Here is a 25375-nt window from a genome sequence, read left to right as displayed (position 1 = left end):
ACTCAGGGGAAGAGGGGGAGGGGACTCTGGGGAAGAGGGCGAGTGGACGGTGGAGAGAGGGCGAGCAGAGAGAGAGGGCAAGGGGACGGAGAGAGGGCGAGTGGACGTTGGGGAGAGGGCGAGGGGTCGGAGTGAGAGGTTGAGGGGACGGGTTGAGAAGGCGAGGGGACGGAGAGACAAAGGGCGAAGGGATGGTGGGGAAGAGGGTGAGGGTATGGGTGGAGAGACGGCGAGGGGACGGTGGGGAAGCGGGCGAGGGGACTGGTGGAGAGGGTGAGGGTAGGGGACAGAGGGCGAGGGGACGGGTGGAGAGAGGGCGAGGGGACGAGGAGAGAGGGCGAGGGGACAGAGAGAGAGCGAGGGGATGGATGGTGAAAAGGCAAGGGGACCAGGAGAAAGGGGGAGGGAGAGGGGACGTATGGGGAGGGGGCGAGGGGACGGTGAGAGAGGGCGAGGGGCCGGAGAGAGAGCGAGGGGACATGGGGGAGAGGGCGAGGGGACAGGGGAGAGAGGGAGAGGGGACAGGTGGGGAGAGGGCAAGGAGATGTGGAGAGAGGGCGAGGGGATGGGTAGAGTGGGCGAGGGTAAGGGGAGGGAGGGCGAAGGGATGGTGGAAAGAGGGCGAGGGGACATTGGGGAAGAGGGCGATGGGACGAGTGGAGAGAGGGCGAGGTGACGGGGAAGAGCGGGTGAGGGGACAGGGCAGAGAGGGCAAGGGGACAGGGAGAGAGGGTGAGGGGACAGGTGGGGAGATGGCGAGGGGTCGGTGAGGAAGTGGGCGAGGGAACGGGGAGAGATGGTGAGGGGATGGTGGAGAGAGGGTGAGGGGATGGTGGGGCGGCGAGGGTACTGGGGGATAAGAGGGTGACAGGACGGGGAGAGAGAGGTGAGGGGATGTTGCGGTAGAGGGCGAGGGGACGGGTGGAGAGAGAGCAAGGTGTTGTATAAAGAGAGGGCGAGGGAACGTGGAGAGGGGGCGTGTGGATGGGGAAGAGGGCGAAGGGATGGAGAGAGGGCTAGTGGACGTTGGGGAAGAGAAAGTGAGGGGACGGGGAGAGAGGGCGAGGGGTCGGAGAGAGGGCGAGGTGACGGTGGGGAATAGGGCGAGTGGACATTGGGGAGAGGGCAATGGGTCGGAGAGAGGGCAAGGTGACGGTGGGGAAGAGGGCGAGGGGTCAGAGAGAGGGCGAGGTGGCGGTGGGGAAGAGGGCGAGGGGATGGGTGGAGCGAGTGCGAGGGGAGGGGGAGAGAGAGGGCGAGGAAACTGTGGGGAAGAGGGCAAGGGGACGGTGGGGACCCGGGCGAGGGGACTGGTGGAGAGGGCGAGGGGACGGGGAGAGAGGGCGAGGGGATGGATGGAGAGAGGGTGAGGGGACCAAGTGAGAGGGCGAAGGGACCAGGAGAGAGGGCGAGGGGACATGGGGAAGAGGGCGAGGGGATTCTGGGGAAAGGGGCGAGTGGACGGTGGAGAGAGGGCGAGCGGTCATTGGGGAAGAGAGCGAAGGGACGTTGGGGAAGAGGGTGAGGGGACGGAGAGAGACGGTGAGGGGACGGAGAGGGAGGGCGAGGGGTCGGAGAGAGGGTGAGGGGATGGTGGAGAAGAAGGCAAGGGAACGGTGGGGAAGCGGGCGAGGGGACTGGTGGAGAGAGCGAGGCTACGGGGAGAGAGAGGGCGTGGGGAAGAGGGCGAGGGGAAGGTGGAGAGGGCGAGGGGACTGGTGGAGATGGCAAGGGTACGAGGAGCGAGGGCGAGGGGACGGTGGGGAAGAGGGTGAGGGGATTGGTGGAGAGGGCGAGGGGACGGTGGGGAGAGAGGGCGAGGGGACGGTAGGGAAGAGGGCGAGGGGACTGGTGGAGAGGGCGAGGATATGGGGAGAGAGGGCGACGGGATGGATGGAGAGAGTGTGAAGGGACCAAGTGAGAGGGTGAGGGGACCGGGAGAGAGAGCGAGGGGACGTATGGGGAGAGGGTGAGGGGACAGTGGGAAAGAGAGCGAGGGGACGGGTACTGAGGGCGAGGGGACGGGGAGGGTGGGTGAGGGGACGGGAAGAGGGTGAGGGAATGGGGAGAGAGGGCGAGGGGACATGGGGAAGAGGGCGAGGGGACTGGGGAAAGTGGCGAGTGGACGGTGGAGAGAGGGCGAGCAGTCATTGAGGAAGAGAACGAAGTGACGTTGGGCAAGAGGGTGAGGGGACGGGTGGAGACAGGGCGAGGGGACGGGGCAGAGAGGGCGAGGGGACTGTGGGGAAGAGAGGGCGAGGGGATGGGGGAAGAGAGGGCGACAGGACGGGGAGAGAGAGGGTGAGGGGATGTTGCGGAAGATGGCGAGGGGAGGGTGAGGAAGAGGGCAAGTGGATGTTGGGGAAGAGAGGGCGAGGGGACGGGGAGAGAGAGGGTGAGGGGACGTTGCGGAAGATAGCAAGGGGAGGGTGGGGAAGAGGGCAAGTGGACGGCTGGAGAGAGGGCAAGGGGTCTTATAAAGAGAGGGCGAGGGAACATGGAGAGGGGGCAGGCAGACGTTGGGGAGAGGGCGAGGGGACAGAGAGAGAGGTTGAGAGGACGGAAAGAGAGGGCGAGGGGTTGGAGAGATGGCGAGGTGACAGCAGGCAAGAGTGCGAGGGGACGGGTGGAGAGAGCGCGAGGGCACGGGGAGAGAGGGCGAGGGGATGGTGGGAAAGAAGGCGAGGGGACGATGGGGAAGTGGGCGAAGCGACTGGTGGAGAGGGCGAGGGTACGGGGAGAGAGGGCGAGGGGACGGGGAGAGAGGGCGAGGGGACGGGGAGAGAGGGCGAAGGGACGGAGAGAGAGCGAGGGGATGGATGGTGAAAAGGCAAGGGGACCAGGAGAAAGGGGGAGGGAGAGGGGACGTATGGGGAGAGGGCGAGGGGACGGTGAGAGAGGGCGAGGGGCCGGAGAGAGAGTGAGGGGACGTTGGGGAGAGGGTGAGGGGACGGGGGAGAGAAGGAGAGGGGACAGGTGGGGAGAGGGCGAGGGGATGGGTAGAGTGGGCGAGGGTAAGGAGAGGGAGGGCGAGGGGATGTGGAGAGAGGGCGAGGGGATGGGTAGAGTGGGTAGAGTGTGCGAGGGTAAGGGGAAGGAGGGCGAGGGGACAGTGGAAAGAGGGTGAGGGGACGGGGAAGAGCGGGTGAGGGGACAGGGCAGAGAGGGCGAGTGAACGGGGAGAGAGGGCGAGGGGACTGGTGGGGAGATGGCGAGGGGTCGGTGGGAAGAGGGCGAGGGTACGGGGAGAGTTGGCGAGGGAATGGTGGAGAGAGGGCGAGGGGACGGTGGGGCAGCGAGGGTACTGGGGGATAAGAGGGTGACAGGACGGGGAGAGAGAGGCGAGGGGATGTTGCAGAAGAGGGCGAGGGGACGGCTGGAGAGAGAGCAAGGTGTTGTATAAAGAGAGGGCGAGGGAACATGGAGAGGGGGCGTGTGGACGGGGAAGAGGGCGAAGGGATGGAGAGAGAACTAGTGGACGTTGGGGAAGAGAGAGTCAGGGGACGGGGAGACAGGGCGAGGGGTCGGAGAGAGGGCGAGGTGACGGTGGGGAATAGGGCGAGTGGACGTTGGGGAGAGGGCGATGGGTTGGGGAGAGAGGGCGAGGGGACGGAGAGCATAAGACTGGCATGGAATACTGCACAATATGGGCAGAGAAATGGCAGATGTAGTTTAACTAAGAAAATGTGAGGTGTTACTGCTTGGTAGGGCAACTGCAAGGAGACAAGACACTGGTAAGGGCAAACCCCTCAAAGGTATTGCTGAGCAGAGAGACCTTGGGGTCCAAATTCATAGCTCCTTGTAAGTGGCTAAACAGATCAATAGTGTTTTATTAGTTAAGGCATTGAGTCAGGAGGTTAGGTTGCAACTTTATAAAACTCTGGTTAGGTCGCACTATAGGAAGGATGTTGAGGCTTTGAAAAGGGTGCAGAAGAGGTTTAACCAGGAAGCTGCCTGGTTTAGAGGACATGTGCTATCGCAAGAGGTTGAGGAAACTTAGGTTGAGTGGTAGAGGCTGAGGGGAGATCTGATAGATGTTAATAAGAATATGAGAGTGGACATGAAGCATCTTTTTCCCATGGTAGAAATGTCTAATACCAGAGGGCATGCATTGAAGATGGGGGTGGGGTAGGTTCAAGGGAGATGTGATGAGCAAGTTTTTTCATAGAAGCAGAATAACACAGCATAGAACACAGCACCTTTCGCACCAACTCATCCAATGCTGACTTGCTTGTCCAGTAAGCTAGTCCCATCTGCCAGAATAGATGGACAATAAAACATAGGAGCAGAATTAGGCTATCTACCCCACTGAGTTTTTCCACCATTCCTTCATGGCTGATTTATTATCCATTTCAACCCCATTTTTCTGCCTTCTCCCTGTAACCTCTCATGCCCTAACTAATCAAGAATCTATCAACATCAGCAGTCTGTGGCAATGAATTCCAGATTTACTACCCTCTGGATAAAAAATTCCTCCTTATCTCTATTCTAAATGCACATCCCTCTTTGAGTCAGTGCACTTCTGTCCTAGGAAACATCCTCACCACATCCACTCTATCTAGGCCTTCTAACATTCGATAGGCTTCAATGAGATCCCCTCATTCTTTGAACACCAACAAGTACAGGCCAGAGCCGTCAAACTCTCATGTTAACCCTTACATTGCTGGAATAATTCTCATGAGACTCCCCTGCTTCCTCAGCAATACTAGCACACCTTTTCTTGGAGTATTGTGACCAGTCATTGGGCCCATTATCCAAGTGCGGTCAAAGCAATGCCTTATACAGTAAAGCCTTAACATTACATCATATCTAGTCCTCTTGAAATGAATGATGACGTTGCATTTGCATTCCTTACCACCAATTCACCCTGCAGGTTAACCTTGACGGCAGCAGTTCCCAAACATTTTTATGCCATGAACCCCCTATCATTAACTGAGGAGTCCATGAATCCCACATTGGGAACTCCTGATTTAGGAGATCCTGCACAAGGACTTCCAAGTCCTTTTGCACCACTGATTTTTGAATTTTCTCCCCATTCAGAAAATAAGCCTTTATTCCTTCTACCAAAGTGCATGAGCATACACTATCCAACACTGTATTCCATCTGGCACTTGTTTGCCCATTATACTAATCTGTCTAAGTTGTTCTGCTTCCTCAACACTACCTGCCCCATCACCTATGTTTGCATTGTCTGCAAACCTGGCCACAAAGCCATCGACTCTGTTATCTAAATCATTTACATATAACATGAAAAGTGGTCCTAACACCAACCCCTGTGGAACACCACCAGTAACAGCTCCCCTTTATTTCCATTCTTTCCCTCCTGTCAGTCAGCAAATAGGAACATAGAAAACCTACAGCACAATACAGGCCCTTCAGCTCACAAAGTTGTGCCGAACATGTCCCTACCTTAGAAATTACTAGGCCTACCCATAGCCCTCTATTTTACTAAACTCCATGTACCTATCTAAATGTCTCTTAAAAGACCCTATCGTATCCACCTCCACCACTGTTGCCGGCAGCCCATTCCAAGCACTCACCACTCTCTGAGTAAAAAAAAACTTACCCCTGACAACTCCTCTGTACCTACTCCCCAGCATCTTAAACCTGTGTCCTCTTGTGGCAACCATTTCAGCCCTGGGAAAAAGCCTCTGACTATCCACACGATCAATGCCTCTCATCATCTTATACACTTCTATCAGGTCCATCGCTCCAAGGAGAAGAGGCCGAGTTCATTCAACCTATTTTCATAAGGCATGCTCCCCAATCCAGGCAACATCCCTGTAAATCTCCTCAGCACCCTTTCTATGGCTTCCACATCCTTCCTGCAGTGAGGCGACTAGAACTGAACACAGTACTCCAAGTCGGGTCTGACCAGGATCCTATATAGCTGCGACATTACCTCTCAGCTCCTAAATTCAATTCCATGATTGATGAGGCCAATACACCATACGCCTTCTTAACCACAGAGTCAACCTCCACAGCTGCTTTGAGCGTCCTATGGACTCAGCCCCCAAGATCCCTCTGATCGTCCACACTGCCAAGGTTACCATTAAAACTATATTCTGCCATCATATTTGACCTACCAAAATAAACCACTTCATACTTCTCTGGGTTGAACTCCATCTGCCACTTCTCAGCCCAGTTTTGCATCCTATCAATGTCCCGCTGTCACCTCTGACAACACCTCCAACCTTAGTGTCATCAGCAAACTTACTAACCCATCCCTCCACTTCCTCATTCAGGTCATTTATAAAAGTCATGAAGAGTAGGGGTCCCAGAACAGATCCCTGAGGCACACCACTGGTCACCGACCACCATGCAGAATATGATCTGTCTACAACCACTCTTTGCCTTCTGTCCATGCTGGTATATTTCCTATAATACAATGTTCTTTATAACATCTTGTCAAATCCAAATAAACAACATCCACTTTGTCTATTCCGTCTATTATTTCCCCCAAGATTTCCAACTGATTTGCCAGGCAAGATTTCCTCTCAAGGAAACTATGCTTATGAAACACCCTGGTTTCCTTGGCTGTGTAAGCCTAGGGAAGACAACCTTTGGCCCTGCTAAGCTCGTAAGATTGGGGTTTGGGGTGGGATCAAGCACACCTCAGTTTGTGTGGATGCCGTGTAATTTGCTACCCTGTTACAAATTAATGTCACAAAATAACAGACAGTACAATCCATACAATTAAAGGAATAATACTTATTCTGAACTCAAGGTTTAGTAAAGAATAAGAAAAAGAAAAGGGCCCATTCTAAATAGTGTCAAATGAGCACATCTTGAACTTCTGTCACTCACACGCTGGGCCCTTGGTCAATGTGAAAGCACACAGCACCTTCTGAACGTTGCTTGCAATCCATCTTGAACAAATGGGTCTCCCACTGGTTCTCTCAAGCATCTTCTCTCGAACAAAAGCCCCAAGCTCAACCTTAAGGGTTCTTCACCAGAGAAACCTCCTGTTCATCCGACCATCCTAATTGGATGGCACACATTTCTCCTCATCTCTTATCTTCAACCGTAACCCAAACAAGCATGAAAACAGAACACACTGCTCTTACAGATGTGCCAAAATGCAGCATGACAGAAAAATATGAACCACGGCATTGCACTTATTGTATCATGTGCTTTCAAGTACCCCAAAACTTCATCCTTACTAATGGACTCCAACATCTTCAATCACCGAAGTCAGGCTAACTGGCCAACAATTTACTTTCTTCTGCCTTCCTCTCTTAAAGAGTGGAGTGACATTTGCAATTTCCCTGTCCTCCAGAACCATTCCAGAATCTAGTGATCTTGAAAGATCATTACCAATACCTCTGCAGTCTCTTCAGCTACCTTTTTTAGAAAACTTGGGGCATAGTCCATCTGGTCCAGATATATCTACCTTCAGACCTTTCAGTTTCCCAGTCACCCCCTTAGTAATGGAAACTACACTCACTTCTGTCTCTGACAGTTCTGAATTTCTGGCATACTGCTTGCGTCTTCCATTGTGAAGACTGATGCAAAATTTGAGGGAATGACAAAAGTGCTTGATGGGAGTTGAGGCAATTGATAAATTTTCGTAAGGCATTTGATAAAGTCCATTATTGTTTGCTGATTTAGAAGATAAAGATACATGACAACCAGGACAAATTGCAAGTTTGTATTTGAAACTGGCTTACCCATAGAAGGCAAGGAAGGGGGTGGAACAATTTTATTCTGGCTGGAGGTCTATGACTAGTGGTGTTTCGCAAGGATCAGCGCTGTGACTGCCATTGATGATACGCATCAATAACTCGAATAAAAATGTAGTTGGGTAGATTCTAGTTGGGTAGTTGGGTCCTGACGAAGGGTCTCGGCCTGAAACGTCGACTGCACCTCTTCCTAGAGATGCTGCCTGGCCTGCTGCGTTCCCCAGCAACTTTTATGTGTGTTGCTTGAATTTCCAGCATCTGCAGAATTCCTGTTGTTTTAGTTGGGTAGATTGGCAGGTTTACTGATTACACCAAGATTGGTGGAATTCTAACAGTGTAAAGGACAATCAAAGAATACAGCAAGATACTAAAAACAGAATACTGCAGTGCTACATTTATTCTATCCTGACTTACGGAAGTGAATGCTGGACCATTTCTCCAGCAATGGAAAAGAGACTAGAAGCACTGAATTATGATTCTACAGGAGAATGTTAAAAATATCATGGACCACAGACACATCAAATGAAGAAGTTCTCAGACAAGACCAAGCAGTTCGATCACTCATACCAACAATAAGAGAAAGACAACTCAGATTCCTAGGACACCTCATGTGGAAAGATGAACTAGAAAAACCCATACTCTCTGGAAAGATTGAGGGGAGTAAACCTAGAGGAAGACCTCGGCTTATGTACATCAAAAGCATAGCCAGGTGGCTACACATCGAGGAAATGGAAGTCATCCAAAACACGAAGGATAGATCTATATGGAAAACCATGGTCACCAAAGTCAGCAACAGATATGGTACCTAGAAAGACAGACAGGTCAGTTACAGATGGAGCAGAGAAGCCCTACGGTCTGTGATTAATGGTCTCCAGCAAAGCTCTACGGTGTATACGGACTTCAACTACTGCACAGAGTCTTGTCATGTTCAGAAGTTTTCGGATGACTCTGCTATAGTTCGATGCAACAGCAAGGGAGGCTGAGTACAGGGCTATGGTAGGAAACTTTGTCACATGGTGTGAGCAGAATTATCTGCAGCTTAATGTGAAAAAGACTAAGGACCTGGTGGTAGACCTGAGGTACTGGTGACCCCTGTTTCCATCCAGGGGGTCAGTGTGGACATTGTGGATGATTACAAATACCTGGGGATATGAATTGACAATAAACTGGACACAGAGGCTGTCTACAAGAAGGGACAGAGCCATCTCTATTTCCTGAGGAGACTGAGGTCCTTTAACATCTGCCCGACAATGCTGAGGATGTTCTACGAGTCTGTGGTGGCCAGTGCTATCATGTTTGCTGTTGTGTGCTGGGGCAGCAGGCTGAGGGTAGCAGACACCAACAGAATCAACAAACTCATTCGTAAGGCCAGTGATGTTGTGGGGATGGAACTGGACTCTCTCACGGTGGTGTCTGAAAAAAGGATGCTGTCTAAGTTGCATGCCATCTTGGTCAATGTCTCCCATCCACTACATAATTTTCCTGGGTGGGCACAGGAGTACATTCAGCCAGAGACTCATTCCACCGAGATGCAACACAGAGCGTCATAGAAGTCATTCCTGCCTGTGGCCATCAAACTTTACAACTCCTCCCTTGGAGGGTCAGACACCCTGAGCCAATAGGCTGGTCCTGGACTTATTTCATAATTTACTGGCATAATTTACATATTACTATTTAACTATTTATGGTTCTACTACTATTTATTATTTATGGTGCAACTGGAACGAAAACCAATTTCCCCTGGGATCAATAAAGTATGACTATGAGTATGACTATGTATACTCTACAGTCTGTGGACTATGGTCTCTGGCCAAGTTCTGTGGTATGTGCTGAATGGTCTGTGGTCTATTGTCTCTGGCCTACACTCTATAGTCAGTGCTCTACAGTCTGTGGTCTCTGGTAAAGCTCTCCAGTATGTAGTCTATGGTCTCCGGCCTAAGCTCTACTGTTTGTGCTGAATGGTCTATGGTCCATGGTCTCTGGCCTAAGCTCTACAGTATGTGCTCTATTGTCTGTGCTTGCTGATCTTGCTGGAAAAAAAAAGCCGGTCGGAGCAGCGAGCGAGACAGACCTTCCAGGTCGGAGGAGCCACGGCAGGTGAAGGAGCGAGTGCGGGGATTGGCTGAGAAGGAGCAGCTGATTTAAAAAGCCGGTCGTGAGCAGTGAGCGAAACAGACCTTCCAGGTCGGAGGAGGCGCGGCAGGTGAAACTAATTACTCAAATTATCAGCTTTTATAAGCAAGGCTCGCTCTAGGGGAGCAGCCTGTCGGGGAGCGGCCTTGTCGAGGGAAGTGCCTTGCGAGAAAAGTGCGAGTCTTTGGCTTAGGAGTCTTCGGTGAGGAGGCTGAGAGGGGAGACTACGCCACAGTTGGAGAGGGTGAGAAGTGGTGAAGAGATGACCGCTAGGCTGATTCAGTGTGCTGCGTGCATGATGTGGGAGGTCAGGGATACTGCTAGTGCCTCTGACTCCTACAATTGTGGAAAATGTGTCCAGATTCAGCTTCTGACCATGTTGCAGCACTGGAGAGGCAACTGGATGACGTTAGGTTCATCCGGGAGAACAAGAGTTTTCTGGACAGGACCTACAGTGAGGTCGTTACACCCAGGATCCAGGAAGAGAGAAGGAGGACGACGATGAGCAAGGAAAGGATGCTTGAAGTACAGGAGACCCCGGGAGATGTGCCTCTCGTAAACAGGTTCTCCATCATGGAAGCTGTCGGGACAGAAGACAGTGCCAGTCTGAGAGGCGGACGGATCTACTACTCAACAATTGGCACTGACGCAAAGCCGAGGAGACAGACGTCAGGCAGAGCCGTGGTAGTAGGGGACTTCATAGTGACAGGTGAGGGTTTCTGTGGCAACAGGCAAGACTTAAGGATGGTGTGTTGCCTCCCTGGTGCCGGGATCCAGGATGTCATGGACCGATTGCAGGGAATCCTCAAGTGTGAGGGTGAACATCCGGAAGTGGTGGTGCATGTCGGCACAAATGACATGGGGAAGAAGAGGAAAGACATTCTACGGCGTGACTTCAGAGAACTCGGAGGAAGGCTGAAAAGCAGGACTTCCAGGGTGGTTATCTCCAGTTTGCTTCCAATTCCTCGTGCTGGAGTGGTCAAGAACAGGGAGATAATGGATCTGAATGTGTGGCTGAGGAACTGGTGCAAGGAGCAAGGATTTACATTCTTGGACCACTGGGGTATGTTTCGGGGAAAGGATGAATTGTACAAAAGGGACGGGTTGCACCTTAATAAGCGGGGCACCAGCATTCTGGCAGGCAGGTTTGCCTCTGCAACACAGGTGTGTTTAAACTAAACAGTGGTGGGGGAGGGAGGGGACAAACTGGAAATATAAGGATGGAGATAAAGGGAAAGTGAGAATAAGGAAAGTTAAGAATGACAGCAGAATCAACAGAGCAGAAAGCTCAAGAAGGGATCGTACAGTATGTCCAAGTGAGATAGGAATTGATATGGGAGGTGAGGGGAGTAATGAATTAAAAGTATTGTATATGAATGCACGGAGTATAAGAAATAAAGTGGATGAGCTTGAGGCACAGTTGGAAATTGGTAAGTATGATGTTGTGGGAATAACAGAGACATGGCTTCAAGTGGACAGGGCCTGGGAAATGAATATTCAAGGGTATACGTCCTATCGAAAGGACAGACTGATGGGCAGAGGGGGTGGGATGGCTCTGTTGGTGAGGAATGATATTCAGTCCCTTGCGAGGGGGGACATAGAATCAGGAGACGTAGAGTCAGTATGGATAGAACTGAGAAATTCTAAGGGTAGAAAGACCCTAATGGGAGTTATCTACAGGCCCCCAAACAGTAGTCTGGATGTAGGGTGTAAGTTGAATCAAGAGTTAAAATTGGCATGTCACAAAGGTAATACTACAGTTGTTATGGGGGACTTCAACATGCAGGTAGACTGGAGGAATCAGGTTGGTACTGGACCCCAAGAAAGGGAGATTGTGGAGTCCCTCTGAGGTGGATTCTTAGAACAGCTTGTACTGGAGCCTACCAGAGAGAATGCAATTCTAGATTTAGTGTTGTGCAATGAACCGGATTTGGTCAGGGGCCTCGAGGTAAATGAGCCATGAGGAGGTAGTGACCATAATATGATAAGTTTTCATTTACAATTTGAGAGGGAGAAGGGAAACTCGGAAGTGTCAGTATTACAGTTGAACAAAGGGAACTATGGTGCTATGAGGGAGTAGCTGGCCAAAGTTCAATGGAACAATACCCTAGCAGGGATGACAGTGGAACAGCAATGGCAAGTATTTATGGGAATAATGCGGAAGGTGCAGGATCAGTTTGTTCCAAAGAGGAAGAAAGGTCCTAAGGGGAGTAAGGGGAGGCCGTGGCTGACAAGGGAAGTAATGGACAGTATAAAAATAAAAGAGAAGAAGTATAACATAGCAAAGACGAGTGGGAAGCCGGAGGATTGGGACACTTTTAAAGAGCAACAGAAGGTAACTAAAAAGACAATACGTGGAGAAAAAATGAGGTACCAAGGTAAACTAGCCAAGAATATAAAGGAGGATAGTAAAAGCTTCTTTAGGTATGTGAAAAGGAAAAAAATAGTTAAGACCAAAATTGGGCCCTTGAAGACAGAAGCAGGTGAATTTATTATGGGGAACAAGGAAATAGCAGACGAGTTGAACAGGTACTTTGGATCTGTCTTCACTAGGGAAGACACAAACAATCTCCCAGATGTAATAGTGGCCAAAGGACCTAGGGTAATGGATGAACTGAAGGAAATGGTGTTGGATAGGCTGTTGGGTCTGAAGGCTGCTAAGTCCCCGGGACCTGATGGTCTGCATCTCAGGGTACTTAAGGAGGTGGCTTTAGAAATCGTGGACGCATTGGTAATCATTTTCCAATGTTCTATAGATTCAGGATCAGTTCCTGCGGATTGGAGGGTGGCTAACGTTGTCCCTCTCTTCAAGAAGGGAGGAAGAGAGAAAACAGGGAATTATAGACCGGTTAGCCTGACATCGGTGGTGGGAAAGATGCTGGAGTTAATTATAAAAGATGAAATTACGACACACCTGGATAGTAGTAACAGGATTGGTCCGAGTCAGCATGGATTTACGAAGGGGAAATCATGCTTGACTAATCTTCTGGAATTTTTTGAGGATGTAACTATGAAAATGGACAAGGGAGAGCCAGTGGATGTAGTGTACCTGGACTTTCAGATGCAGTTTAATGTGGATAAATGTGAGGTTATCCACTTTGGTGGTAAGAACAGGAAGGCAGATTATTATCTAAATGGAGTCAAGTTAGGAAAAAGGGAAGCACAACGAGATCTAGGTGTTCTTGTACATCAGTCACTGAAAGCAAGCATGCAAGTACAGCTGAGAGCTTAATGTTCCAGGATACACATTGTATCAAAAGGACAAGCAGGGTGGAAGAGGGGTTGGTGCTGCTTTGTTGGTAAAAATGAAATTAAATCATTAGAAAGTCGTGATATAGGGTCAAAAGGTGTTGAATTGTTGTGGATAGAGCTAAGGAACTGCAAGGATAAAAAGACCCTGAAAGGAGTTATATATCGAAGCCCAAACAGTAGTAAGATGTGGCCTACAAATTACAACAGGAGAAAGAAAATGCATGCCAAAAGGGTAATGTTACAATAGTCCTGGAGGAATTCAATATGCAATAGATTGGGAAAATGAGGTTGGTGCTGGATTCTAGGAGAGGGTATTTCCAAAGTGCCTACGAGATGGCTTTCTAGAGCCCACTAGGGGATCAGCTATTTTGGTTTGGATGTTGTGCAATGAACCAGAATTGATTTGTGAGATTAAGGTAAAAGAACCCTTGGGGGAAAGTCATTATAATATGATCAAATTCATCCTGAAATTTGAGAAAGAGAAGCTAAAGTCCGACATATCAGTTTTACAGTGGATTAAAGGGAATTACAAAGGCATGATAGAGGAGTTGGCCAGAATTAATTGGAAAATAACACTGACAGAGATGATGGCAGAGCAGCAATGGCTGGAATTTCTGAAAGCAATTTGGAAGGCACAGGATATATACATCCCAAAGGAGGAGTAAAGATGACACAACCATGGCTAACAAGAGAAGTCAAAGCCAACATAAAAGACAAAGAGAGGACATATAATACAGCAAAAATTAGTAGGAATTTAGAGGATTGGAAGCTCTTAAAAAAATCTAACAGAGAGCAACTAAAGAAGTCATTAAGAATGTAAGGATGGAATACGAAAGTAAGCTAGCCAATAATATTAAGGAGGATACCAAAAGTTTCTTCAGATATATCAAGTGTAAAAGAGAGGTGAGAGTGGGTATCAGACAACTGGAAAACAATGCTGGAGAGGTAGTAATGGGGGACAACAAGATGGCATGTAAACTCAATATATTATGCAACAGGCTTCACTGTGGAAGACACTAGCAGTATGGTGAAAGTTCCAGGTGTCAGGGGGCATGACGTGTGTGAAGTTACTGTTCTTGGGAAACTGAAAGGACTGAGGGTAAATGAGTCACCTGGGCCAGATGGTGTACACCCCAGGTACTGAAAGAGGTGGCTGAAGAGATAATGGCGGCATTAGTAATGATCTTTCAAGAATCACTAGATTCTGGAATGGTTCCGGAAGGCTGGAAAATTGAAAAGTCATTTCACTTTTCAAGAAGGGAGGGAGGCAAAAGAAAGGAAATTATAGGCCAGTTAGTCTGACCTCAGTGACTGGGAAGATGTTAGAGTTCATTGATAAGGATGAGGTCTCAGGGTACTAGGAGGTACATGATAAACTAGGCCATAGTTAGCAAGGTTTCCTCAAGGGAAAATATTGCCTTACAAATCTGTTGGAATTCTTTGAAGAAACAACAAGCAGGATAATCATCTTATATTGTGTATTTGTATATTCAGAAGCCTTTGACAATATGCCACACATGAGGCTACTTAACAAGCTATGAGGTATTACAGGAAAGATTCGAGCATGGATAAAGCAGTGGCTGATTGGCAGGACGCAAAGAGTGGGAACAAAGGGAGCTTTTGCTGGTTGGCTGCTGGTGACTAGTGATGTTGGGGCCGATTCTTTTTACATGCTATGGTAATGATTTGGATGATGGATTTGGCTTTGTTGCAAAGTTTACAGACATTATGAAAATAGGTGGAGGTGCAGGCAGTTTGAGGAAGTAGAGAGGTTACAGAATGATTTGAGACAGATTAGAAGAATGGACAAAGACATGGCAGAAGGAATACAGTGCTGGGAAATGTACGGCCATGCACTTTAGTAGAAGAAATAAAATGGTTGACTATTTTCTAAATGGAGAGAAAATACAAAAAAACTGAGACACAAAGAGACTTGGGGGTCATTGTGCAGGATTCCCTAAAAGTTAATTTGCAGGTTCGAGTTTCTTCGTGTTGAGTTTCAACATGAAGAAACTCAACACAGTGGCATAGAAACCCACCTCCAACTAGCGTTTTGGCGGTGAATTGCAGAGCGACGCAGATACACCAATGCACAAGTATAAATGCTCACAACGGCGTGCCCACTTGCATAGGCTACGGAGTAAGCTAGTATGCACAAGTATAAATCAGCCTTAAGATTGAAGCATCAAGGCAAATGTGGAGGAGGACAGCAGTCGTTCTCCATGGAGGCCATGGGCTGACGGCAGATGGTAGCTGGGTTGGTGGCGTGGCAGTCGCTCTCCATGGAAGGACTGAGTTTGAGTGTATATTCTCTTCAGTTCTAGCTGGAAGAGGTTTTCGAAATTTTGAGATTGACGTGATCATTGGACTGTGGTTTACATTGCTCTCCTTCAGTTTTCTGTGTTTTCTTTCTTGTTACCGATTGGTGGGTTGTGGTTCCAGTCAGGCAAGCTGTTGGTTTTTGTGTGAGGGAGGGGTTGGAATTTGAGAGTCTTATTTCTTCTTCCATTTCGTGTGGGCAGGGGGTGATGTCTTTTATTCCAATGACTACCGTGGTTTTTCTGATTTTCATGGCTATCTGGAGAAGATGACTATCAGTTGTATTGTACTTGCATATTTTGACAATAAAATCAACCTATGAAATATTTGCTTAGGACTTAATCTATCCATTGACTTATATAAAACTGTGAGGGATTTAGATGGGGCAGACTCCTCCCCCCCCTCCCATATCAGATGTAGCTAAAACTAGAGGACATGACTTAGTTAAGTTGTAAGAAATTTAGTGGGAATCTGAGAGGCCATTTTTCCAAACTACTGCTTGAGAGTGTAGTTGAAGTAGAGTCACTGACAGAAGTTAACAAGTTTGTGAACTAACAATTCAATCACTTGCATATAGGGGTCTAATAGCCAAGATGGGATTAACACAGATGGGTGCCCACTGGCCAGAACAACCGTGGTGGGCTGAATGGCCTGTTTCCTGCTGCATAATATTTTTGTTCAATATTGTTGAAACTGCCCTGTTCTCTTTTTAAACCATGTTTTTATAAAACATTGTTACTTTGTAATAATTTATATTATTCTGAAATTCAAAATGCAAATCAAAATTTAATGCAAATCAAAATTTACTGTATGAATTCAATTAAAAAGCACAGCCTTGTAAGTTTAACATTGTCTTAAAGTGCTCATTTTCCAAATGGTATTGTTTTATTCGGTGGGCTCCATGGAGGTAGTGGGTCCCTGCACAAGACACTCTTCACTTGCTTTTGCTTCTTTTCATTCTTTTCTTTCTCTGCCTGTAAATAACAAGTAACATCATGAGAAATATATTTAATATAATTAAAATGAGATGCATTAGAACAGTCACTCGCAATGGTGAAAGGCTAAACTTTCCTGGGGTTCATGGAACATAGGTAATACAATTTGGGAAACTATTGCTCGGAGCACATCATTGTTTTTATTGTTATTTCTAAAATTGATTAATTTCCAAAATTAGGATGAATCACAGTCTGACAATCATAGATTATAAGCAGACATGTCAAAATTGAATTAAATATTATGTCAATATTTAGAATGTCATAAAAAGTACAGTACAGAAACAGTCCCTACTGCCTGCCTAATCTATGCCGCAGAATTTAAACTACCCGGACCATAGCCCTTCATACTCCTACCATCCATGTACCAATCCAAACTTCTTTTAAACATTGAAATCGAGCTTGTGGACACAAATTGCACTGGCAGCTTCTTCCACACTCAACAGTCCCTTGAGAGAAAAAGTTTTCCCTCATTCCCTTAAGTATTTCACCTTTCACTTTTAACCAATGACCTCTAGTTGTAGTCCCAGCCAAACTCTGTGGGAAATGCCTGCATGCATTTAGCTACCCTATCGATACCCCTCATAGTTTTGTACACCTCTATCAAATCTCCTCCCAGTCTTCTAAGTTTCAAGGAATAAAATCCTAACCTATTCAATCTTTCTTTCTAACTCAGGTCCTCCAGTCCTGGCAACAAACTTGTTAATTTTCTCTGTAATTTTTAAACCTTATTTATATCCTTCTTGTAGGCAAGTGCCAAAACAGAATACTCCAAATTATGCCTTACTGTCTTATACAACTTCAATATAACATCTCATCTCCTGTACTCAATACTTTGATTCATGAAGCCAGTGTGCCAAGAGTACTTTACCTGTGCACCACTTTCAATGAATTATGGACTTGTAATGCCGGATGCCTTTGTTCTACCACACCCCTCAGTGCCCTGCAGTACACACAGCAAGAGCTACCCTGGTTGGTTCTACCAAAGTACAACACTTCTCAGTTGTCTGCATTAAATTCCATCTCCTTTTCTCCAGCTGGTCCAGATTACCCTGTAAGCTCTGATAGTCTTCCTTGCTGTCCAATCTTGGTGACATTTGCAAATGTGCTAATGCAGTTAACCACATTATCATCCAGATTGTTGATATAGATGACAAACAACAACGGACCCAGCACCGACCCCTGCGGCACTCCACTAGTTACAGGTCTCCAGTCAGAGGCAATTAGTGCCATCTACTACCACTCTCTGGCTTCTGCACAAACCCAATCTATTCCAATTTGCAACCTCATCTTGTCTGCAGAGTGACTGAACTTTCTTGTCCAACTTTCCATGTCTGCATGAACATTGACAAGGTCCGACAACATCCACTGCCTTGCCTTCGTCAACTTTCCTGGTAACTTCCTTGAAAAACTAAGATTGATTAGACAGGACCTACCACACATAAAACCGTGCTGACTATCCCGAATCAGACCATGTCTATCCAAATACTAATACAGCCAGTCTCCTAGAGCAGGGATCCCCAACCTTTTTTGCACCGCGGACTGGTTTAATATTGACAATATTATTGCGGACCGGGTGACCGGGGGGGGGGGTGGGGTGGGTGTTCATCACGACCAGAATATAGGTGATAAGTCAACTATAAGTCACTTATAAGTGACTAACACACTCAATTTCGTTTCTAAAAGGATTTATCTATCGAATTTAGTATTAAACACACAGCACATATTTTCCTCACATTAATATAGTGATAAGTCAATTATAACAAACCTCCAGGCTGCAGACCGATATCAGGCCGTGAAGCATGCAGTGGTCCAGCGGTAGCCAGAATCAGCAATCGCCTCTGATCTGGGCCAACATTTACGTGCCGTGCAGCACTTGGTTAATTAGCTTGTTTATTTCGGCTTTTTTCTTAAAGATGTGCTGGGTGCATCTTGGCTACCGCTGCATTCTTCGTGGCCCCGAGGTTGGGGACCACTGAATTATAAGTCAATAACATAATAACATTTTAAGTAACATTTGGATATTAAACACACAGTGCATATTTTCCTTGTATGAACATATAAAATCATTGCAACACACCAATATCACTGAATCAATGGGAGCCCTGGGCTTGTTTTCCTGCAACAAGACGGTCCCATCAAAGGGTGATGGGAGACAGCGATACTCGAAGGGGGTTCCTTATGTCCAGTCTATTCCGCAATTTAGTTTTCATTGCATTCATTGCAGAAAACTTCGCTTTGCAGTGATGTGATGTTGGAAATGGAAGCAATGTTTTCAGTGCTTTCGTGGCTATCTCAGGATATTCAGCCTCAACTTTGATCCAGAATGCCGGCAGAGATGTTATGGCAAACGTACTTTTCAGCCCACCTTCACTTGCAAGCTCGAGGAGTTGACCTTTTTTCACACGCTGACATGGAAGATTCACCGGAAACATTCACAAATGGGTCACGGACCCATTCCTTTGCACGTTTTGGGTCACTGATGACCTCGCGTGCATTCAAGTTCAACAGTGGGCGTGACAGGGAATGAGGAAAGGTGCAGCTGACTCATATCGTCAAATCATATCGTTTTCTCGCAGCCCGGTAGTACATGCTTTGTGGACCGGTGGCTGTCCTAGACTACCTTCTAACAACTTTCTGACTGCTGATGTCAGGCACACTGGCCTATTTTTAGAGCCTTTCATTAACAGTGGAAAAACATTGGCCATCTTCTAATCATTTCGAGCCTGTTGCTAAGCATGATTTAAAAATCTCACTCCAAGGGTCCCTGCAATTTCTACACTTGCCTTCACAGGAGCCAAGGGAACACATTGTCAGGCCCTGGCAACACACATAAAAATTGCTGGCGAATGCAGCAGGCCTGGCAGCATCTCTAGGAAGAGGTACAATCGACGTTTCGGGCCGAGACCCTTCGTCAGGACTAACTGATGTGACGACAGACCAAATTATCAGAATATTGATGCCGATAAGAGGACAATGGGGGAACATTCAGAAATGTTAATGAGAGACAAGAGGGATTAACGAAAAGGAGACACAGTTCCGAGTATTGTCAGAGACTGGTTGCTTTGAACCCTGAAATTGTTTGAAGTTTGATGGACAGGCGATACCCCAGCAGGGGGATAAAAAGGGACAGGTTCGCTAAGGCAACAGACACACGACACCACGAGGTAACGAGATCTTGGAAGCGGTGTGCCCCCACAAGTTGGTGGAAGATTTGGAAGTCTGGTCGCGGGACCAGCCATAGACGCACAGGGTGGAAAGATACAGTTGGGCGGGAACCCGGTGTGTGTGTCCGCCCTTGCCTGGGTGCCGGGTTCACCGCAGAAGAACGATCGTATCTGGAACGGAGGGGTCACAGTCGGTGACCTCAGAAGACATTACAAAGGGCTCACCTGAAAGCTAATTGCGAGGAATATCGAAGGGCTGTTTGGAATCCAATTTGCATATTCATTCATTCTCTCTCTCTCCACAACAGCGATTACTGTGAACTGAACTAAACTGAACTCTGTCACTTGTGACTGATCTTTTTACCCCTAGACTGCGATAGAGCTTGATTGATCCTATTATCATAGTTCCATGTACATGTGTGTTTATTCATTGCTAACCTGTTGCATTTATATCCTTACTGTTAGAGTACTGTGTTGTTTATTTCTTTAATAAAACTTTCTTAGTTCCAGTAATCCAGACTCCAACTAAATGGTCCATTTCTGCTGGTTTGGCAACCCAGTTACGGGGTACATAACACTGAAAGAAGAGATAATAAGAGATTTGAAAGTGGGAGGGGGAGGGGGAGATCAGAAATGATAGGAGAAGACAGGAGGGGGAGGGATGGAGCCAGGAGCTGGACAGTTGATTGGCAAAAGGGATATGAGATGATCATGGGACAGGAGGCCTAGGGAGAAAGAAAGGGGGAGGGGGGAAGCCCAGAGGATGGGCAAGGGGTATAGTGAGAGGGACAGAGGGAGAAAAGGGAGAGAGAGAAAAAGAATGTGTGTATATAAATAAATAAATTACGGACGGGTACGAGGGAGGTGGGGCATTAGCAGAAGTTTGAGAAGTCAATGTTCATGCCATCAGGTTGGAGGCTACCCAGGCGGAATATAAGGTGTTCCTTCAACCTGAGTGTGGCTTCATCTTTACAGTAGAAGAGGCCATGGATAGACATATCAGAATGGGAATGGGATGTGGAATTAAAATGTGTGGCCACTGGGAGATCCTGGAGCCAGAGTAAGCAGGATCTCCCAGTGGCCACACATTTTAATTCCACGTCCCATTCCTATTCTGATATGTCTATCCACGGCCTCCTTTACTGTCAAGATGAAGCCACACTCAGGTTGGAGGAACACCACCTTATATTCCATCTGGGTAGCCTCCAACCTGATGGCATGAACATTGACTTCTCAAACTTCCGCTAATGCCCCACTTCCCCCTCGTACCTAATCCGTAATTTATTTATTTATATACACACATTCTTTCTCTCTCTCTCTCTCTCTCTCTCTCTCCTTTTTCTCCCTCTGTCCCTCTCACTATACCCCTTGCCCATCCTCTGGGCTTCCTCCCTCCCCCTTTCTTTCTCCCTAGGCCTCCTGTCCCATGATCATCTCATATCCCTTTTGCCAATCAACTGTCCAGCTCTTGGCTCCATCCCTTCCCCTCCTGTCTTCTCCTATCAGTTTTGGATCTCCCCCTCCCCTTTCCACTTTCAAATCTCTTAATAGCTCTTCTTTCAGTTAGTCCTGACGCAGGGTCTCGGCCCGAAATGTCAACTGTACCTCTTCCTAGAGATGCTGCCCAGCCTGCTGCGTTCACCAGCAACTTTTATGTGTTGCTTGAAATTCCAGCATCTGCAGGTTTCCTCGTGTTTGCGTCAGGCCCTGGGGATTTGTTCACCCTAATTTGCCTCAAGACAGTAAACACTTCTTCCTCTGCACATAGTATAGGGTCCATGACCTCACTGTTGCTTTGCCTCATTCCTATAGTGTCGTTCTCCCGAATAAATATACAGGTTTCCCCTGCCATCCGAAGGTAGAGCGTTCCTATGAAATGGTTCGTAAGCCAAAATGTCATAAAGCGAAGAAGCAATTACCAATAATTTATATGGGAAAAATTTGCGAACGTTCGCAGACCCAAAAATAACCTACCAAATCATGCCAAATAACACATAAAACCTAAAATAACAGTAACATATAGTAAAAGCAGGAATGATATGATGAATACACAGCCTGTATAAGGCCGAAATACCTCTCCACAATCATTGCTGCACTGTTCTCCATAGCGAAAATCTCACGCAAGCGCTCTCGGTAGAAACATGGAGCAAGCGCCATCGGCAAAAACACGGTGCAAGCGCTCTCGGCAGAAACACTCTCTCCAGTAACCTCTAAGCTATGAAGCTACCAAATCATACCAAATAACACGTAAAAATACACAGCCGGTATAAAGTAGAAATAATGTATGTACAGTGTTGTATCACGGGAATTGGGAAGACATCGAGCACACTTATGATGGTGTGTTTGGCTGAGTCGTCGGAGGTTGGGGTGTTGCAGTGGCCTCCACCCTCCGGGCAGCGAACTGATACCAATCCGCGAAGCATGCAGGACACGAAGAATTCTGCAGATGCTGGAAATTCGAGCAACACACATCAAAGTTGCTGGTGAACGCAGCAGGCTAGGCAGCATCTACTAGGAAGAGGTACAGTCGACGTTTCAGGCCGAGACCTTTCGTCAGGACTGATAGTCCAGCGGTAGCTGGAACGCACCCAGCACATCTTCAAAAAAAAAGCCGAAATAACCAAGCTAATTAATTAGGTGCCGTAAATTTCGGCCCAGATCAGAGGCGACGCAATTGGCAATTGTCTCTGATCTGGGCCGACATTTATGTGCTGGGTGGCACCTAATTAATTAGCTTGTTTATTTCGGCTTTTTTCTTAAAGATGTTTTGGGTGCATTCCAGCCACTGCTGCATTCTTCACGGATCGGTATCTGTCCATGGCCCAGGGGTTGGTACCACTGGGCTGGTGGGACACTGGGGTGTCATCTCATCGTCGATCAGGGCAGGCAGGTCATCTTCTTCTATGTCTGCCTGCCTCGATGTCGAAAGTTGAGGTTCGTTGTCTGCTGTGGAAGGCTTGCTTGACTGCTTAGCCTCGTGCATTTTTAGATCATACAGTTCTTTGAAAGCACTCAAACCGTCTTGCAAATATGCCCTAAACTGACGTACCCTTTCAAAATTAAAGTCGTACTTTTCTGCAATCATTGCAGCGAAAATCTCACACAGTTGCTTCACATTCAGTTCCTGGACAACTTCTTTTGGTCTGTTCGCTACTGCATTCGGTTTCAATTCCTTTCCTCTTCCAATTGCATCAGCTCTTCATCCATTAGTTCTTGGTCATGGGATGCCAAAACCCCTTCAACACCAACTTCGTCAACTTCCACAAGTCAAACTCACTTTGTCCTTGACCACGATCGAAACTGGAACTCATTTTGCCAACGGATGCTCACAGGCACATGTTTAAGCAATGCCGGCAAGCATGCTGTTCCGAATCCGGGGGAGAGTGGCTGCTCGGGGCGCACGGCGTGCTGCTTTTTTTTCCCGCGCGCTACCTTCATTCGTGACAGTGAAAACACCTTCTGTTAGCGAAAACAGGGAACTAATGTAGGTCTTTTGTAACAGTGAGGTTTCGTAAAGCGAATGTTCGAAAAGTGGGGGACACCTGTAGATGCAAATCTATATACAGCTTTAAGATCTCCCCCATCTCATTTGGCTCCACGTATAGATTACCAATCTTCTGAGGGCCAATTTTGTCCCTTGCACCTACTTTGCTCTTAATATATACAAGGCTATAAGACATTGGTGTAGAATTAGGCCCTTCAGCCCATCGAGTCTGCTCCGCCATTCCATCATGGCTGATTCTGGATCCCACTCAACCCCATGCACCTGCTTCCTTGCCGTATCCTTTGATGTCTTGACCAACCAGGAAACAATCAACTTCAGCAATAAATATACCCACGGACTTGGCCTCCACTGCAGTCTGTAGCAGAACATTCCACAGATTCACTACTCTCTGGCTACAAAAATTCATCTTTACCTTTGTTCTAAAAGGTCGCCCCTCAAGTGTGCCCTTTAGCTCTGGATACGCCCATCATGGGAAACTCCTCTCCACATCAACCCTGTCTAGTCCTTTCAACATTCAGTAGGTTTCAATGAGATCCCCCCGCATTCTTCTAAATTCCATTGAGTACAGGCCCAAAGCTGCCAAATGCACCTCATATGTTAATCCCTTCATTTCTGGAATCACCCTTATGAACCTCCTCTGGACTCTCTCCAATGTCAACACATCCTTTCTGAAATATGGGGCCCAAAGTGTGGCTTGACTAGTGTCTTAGCATTATCTCCTTGTTTTTATATTCTATTCCCCTTCAAATAAATGCCAACATTGCACAGACTCTCAGACTTCTTTACCACAGACTCAACCTGTAAATTAACCTTCTGGGAATCTTGCACGAGGATTCCCAAGTCTCTCTGCACCTCTGATGTTTGAACCTTCTCCCCTTCTAGATAATAGTCTGCACTATTGTTCTTTTTACTAAAGTGCATTATCATGCAGTTCCCAACACTCCATTCCATCTGCCACTTTTTTTTTAACCCATTCTTCCAACTTGTCCAAGTCCTGCTGCAATCACATTGCTTCGTCAGCACTACCCACCCATCCACCTATCTTTGTATCATACGCAAACTTTGCCACAAAGCCATCAATTCCATTATCCAAATCAACTTGTCTGCTAGGGCAATCCCATGGCTTCTTTGAGCCCTCCTGATTTCTTTCTCCAGTGTTCCCTTGCTTTTCTCGTAATCCACAAGTACCTCATTTGTTTTTGCCTGTCTATAGCAGCGAAACTCCTACTTTTTCCCTTAAACAGGGCCTCAATAGCTTTTGAAAATCAAGGTTCTCTGAACCTGTTGTCTTTACCTTTTACTTTGGTAGGCATAAACCAGCTTTGTACTTTCAAAATTTCACTTTTGGAGGCCTCCTACATGTGAAATCTTGCCAGATCATTTCTGATACCATCAAAATTTACATTCTCAACCCACCGTCCAGATCTATCTTTTTTCCATATTTACTTTGAAACTAAACTTTGACACTCAAAGCTGCTACACAGGTTGACTGTGTTGTTAAGGGGCATATGGTGCATTGGCCTTCATCAACCGTGGGATTGAGAGGTAATGTTGCAGCTATATAGGACCCTGGTCAGACTCCACTTGGAGTACTGTGCTCAGTTCTGGTCACCTCACTACAGGAAGGATGTGGAAACCATAGAAAGGGTGCAGAAGAGATTTTCAAGGATGTTGCTTGGATTGGGGAGCATGCCTTATGAGAATAGGTTGAGTGAACTCGGCCTTTTCACCTTGGAGCGACGGAGGACAAGAGATAACCTGATAGAGGTGTACAAGATGATGAGAGGCATTGATTGTGTGGATAGTCAGAGGCTTTTTCCCCAGGGCTGAAATGGCTAGCACAACAGGGCACAGTTTTAAGGTGCTTGCAAGTAGGTACAGTGGAGATGTCAGGGGTAAGTGTTTTTTTAAATATAAACACAGTAGTGAGTGCGTGGAATGGGCTGCCGGCAATGGTGGTGGAGGCAGAAACGATAGGGTCTTTTAAGAGGCTCCTGGATAGGTACATGGATCTTAGAAAAATAGAGGGTCCAAGGGTAAACCTAGGTAATTTCTAAAGTATGTACATGTTCAGCACAGCATTATGAGCCAAAGGGTCTGTATTGTGCTGTAGGCTTTCTATGTTTCTAATGGCCTTATGATCACTAGATACGAAGTGTTCCCCTACACAAACTTTTGTCACCTGCCCGGTCTCATTCCCTAATAGGTGATCACATAAGACCATAAGATATAGGAGCAGAAGTAGGCCATTCAGCCCATCGAGTCTTCTCCACCATTAAATCATAGGCTGACCCAATTCTTCCAGTCATCCCCACTCCCCTACTT

General features: G+C 47.3%; 1 protein-coding gene across 2 annotated transcripts in view; it reads right to left on the bottom strand.

The window, feature by feature from the left end:
- Positions 1–16224: 16224 nt before the first annotated feature.
- The window catches only part of LOC134344195 (microtubule-associated protein 9-like), a 286314-nt gene continuing 277163 nt past the window's right edge, over positions 16225–25375 (bottom strand). For both annotated transcript variants that reach the window (XM_063043605.1, XM_063043604.1), the window contains one exon: positions 16225–16360. In XM_063043605.1, coding sequence (XP_062899675.1) covers positions 16250–16360 — 111 coding nt within the window. In that variant the 3' untranslated portion in view covers positions 16225–16249. The remainder of the gene's footprint in view (positions 16361–25375) is intronic.

The sequence above is a fragment of the Mobula hypostoma genome, chromosome 3 (assembly GCF_963921235.1).
Source record: "Mobula hypostoma chromosome 3, sMobHyp1.1, whole genome shotgun sequence".
In the NCBI taxonomy this organism is placed as follows: Eukaryota; Metazoa; Chordata; class Chondrichthyes; order Myliobatiformes; family Myliobatidae; genus Mobula; species Mobula hypostoma.
This window is presented reverse-complemented; position numbering and strand designations above follow the sequence as displayed.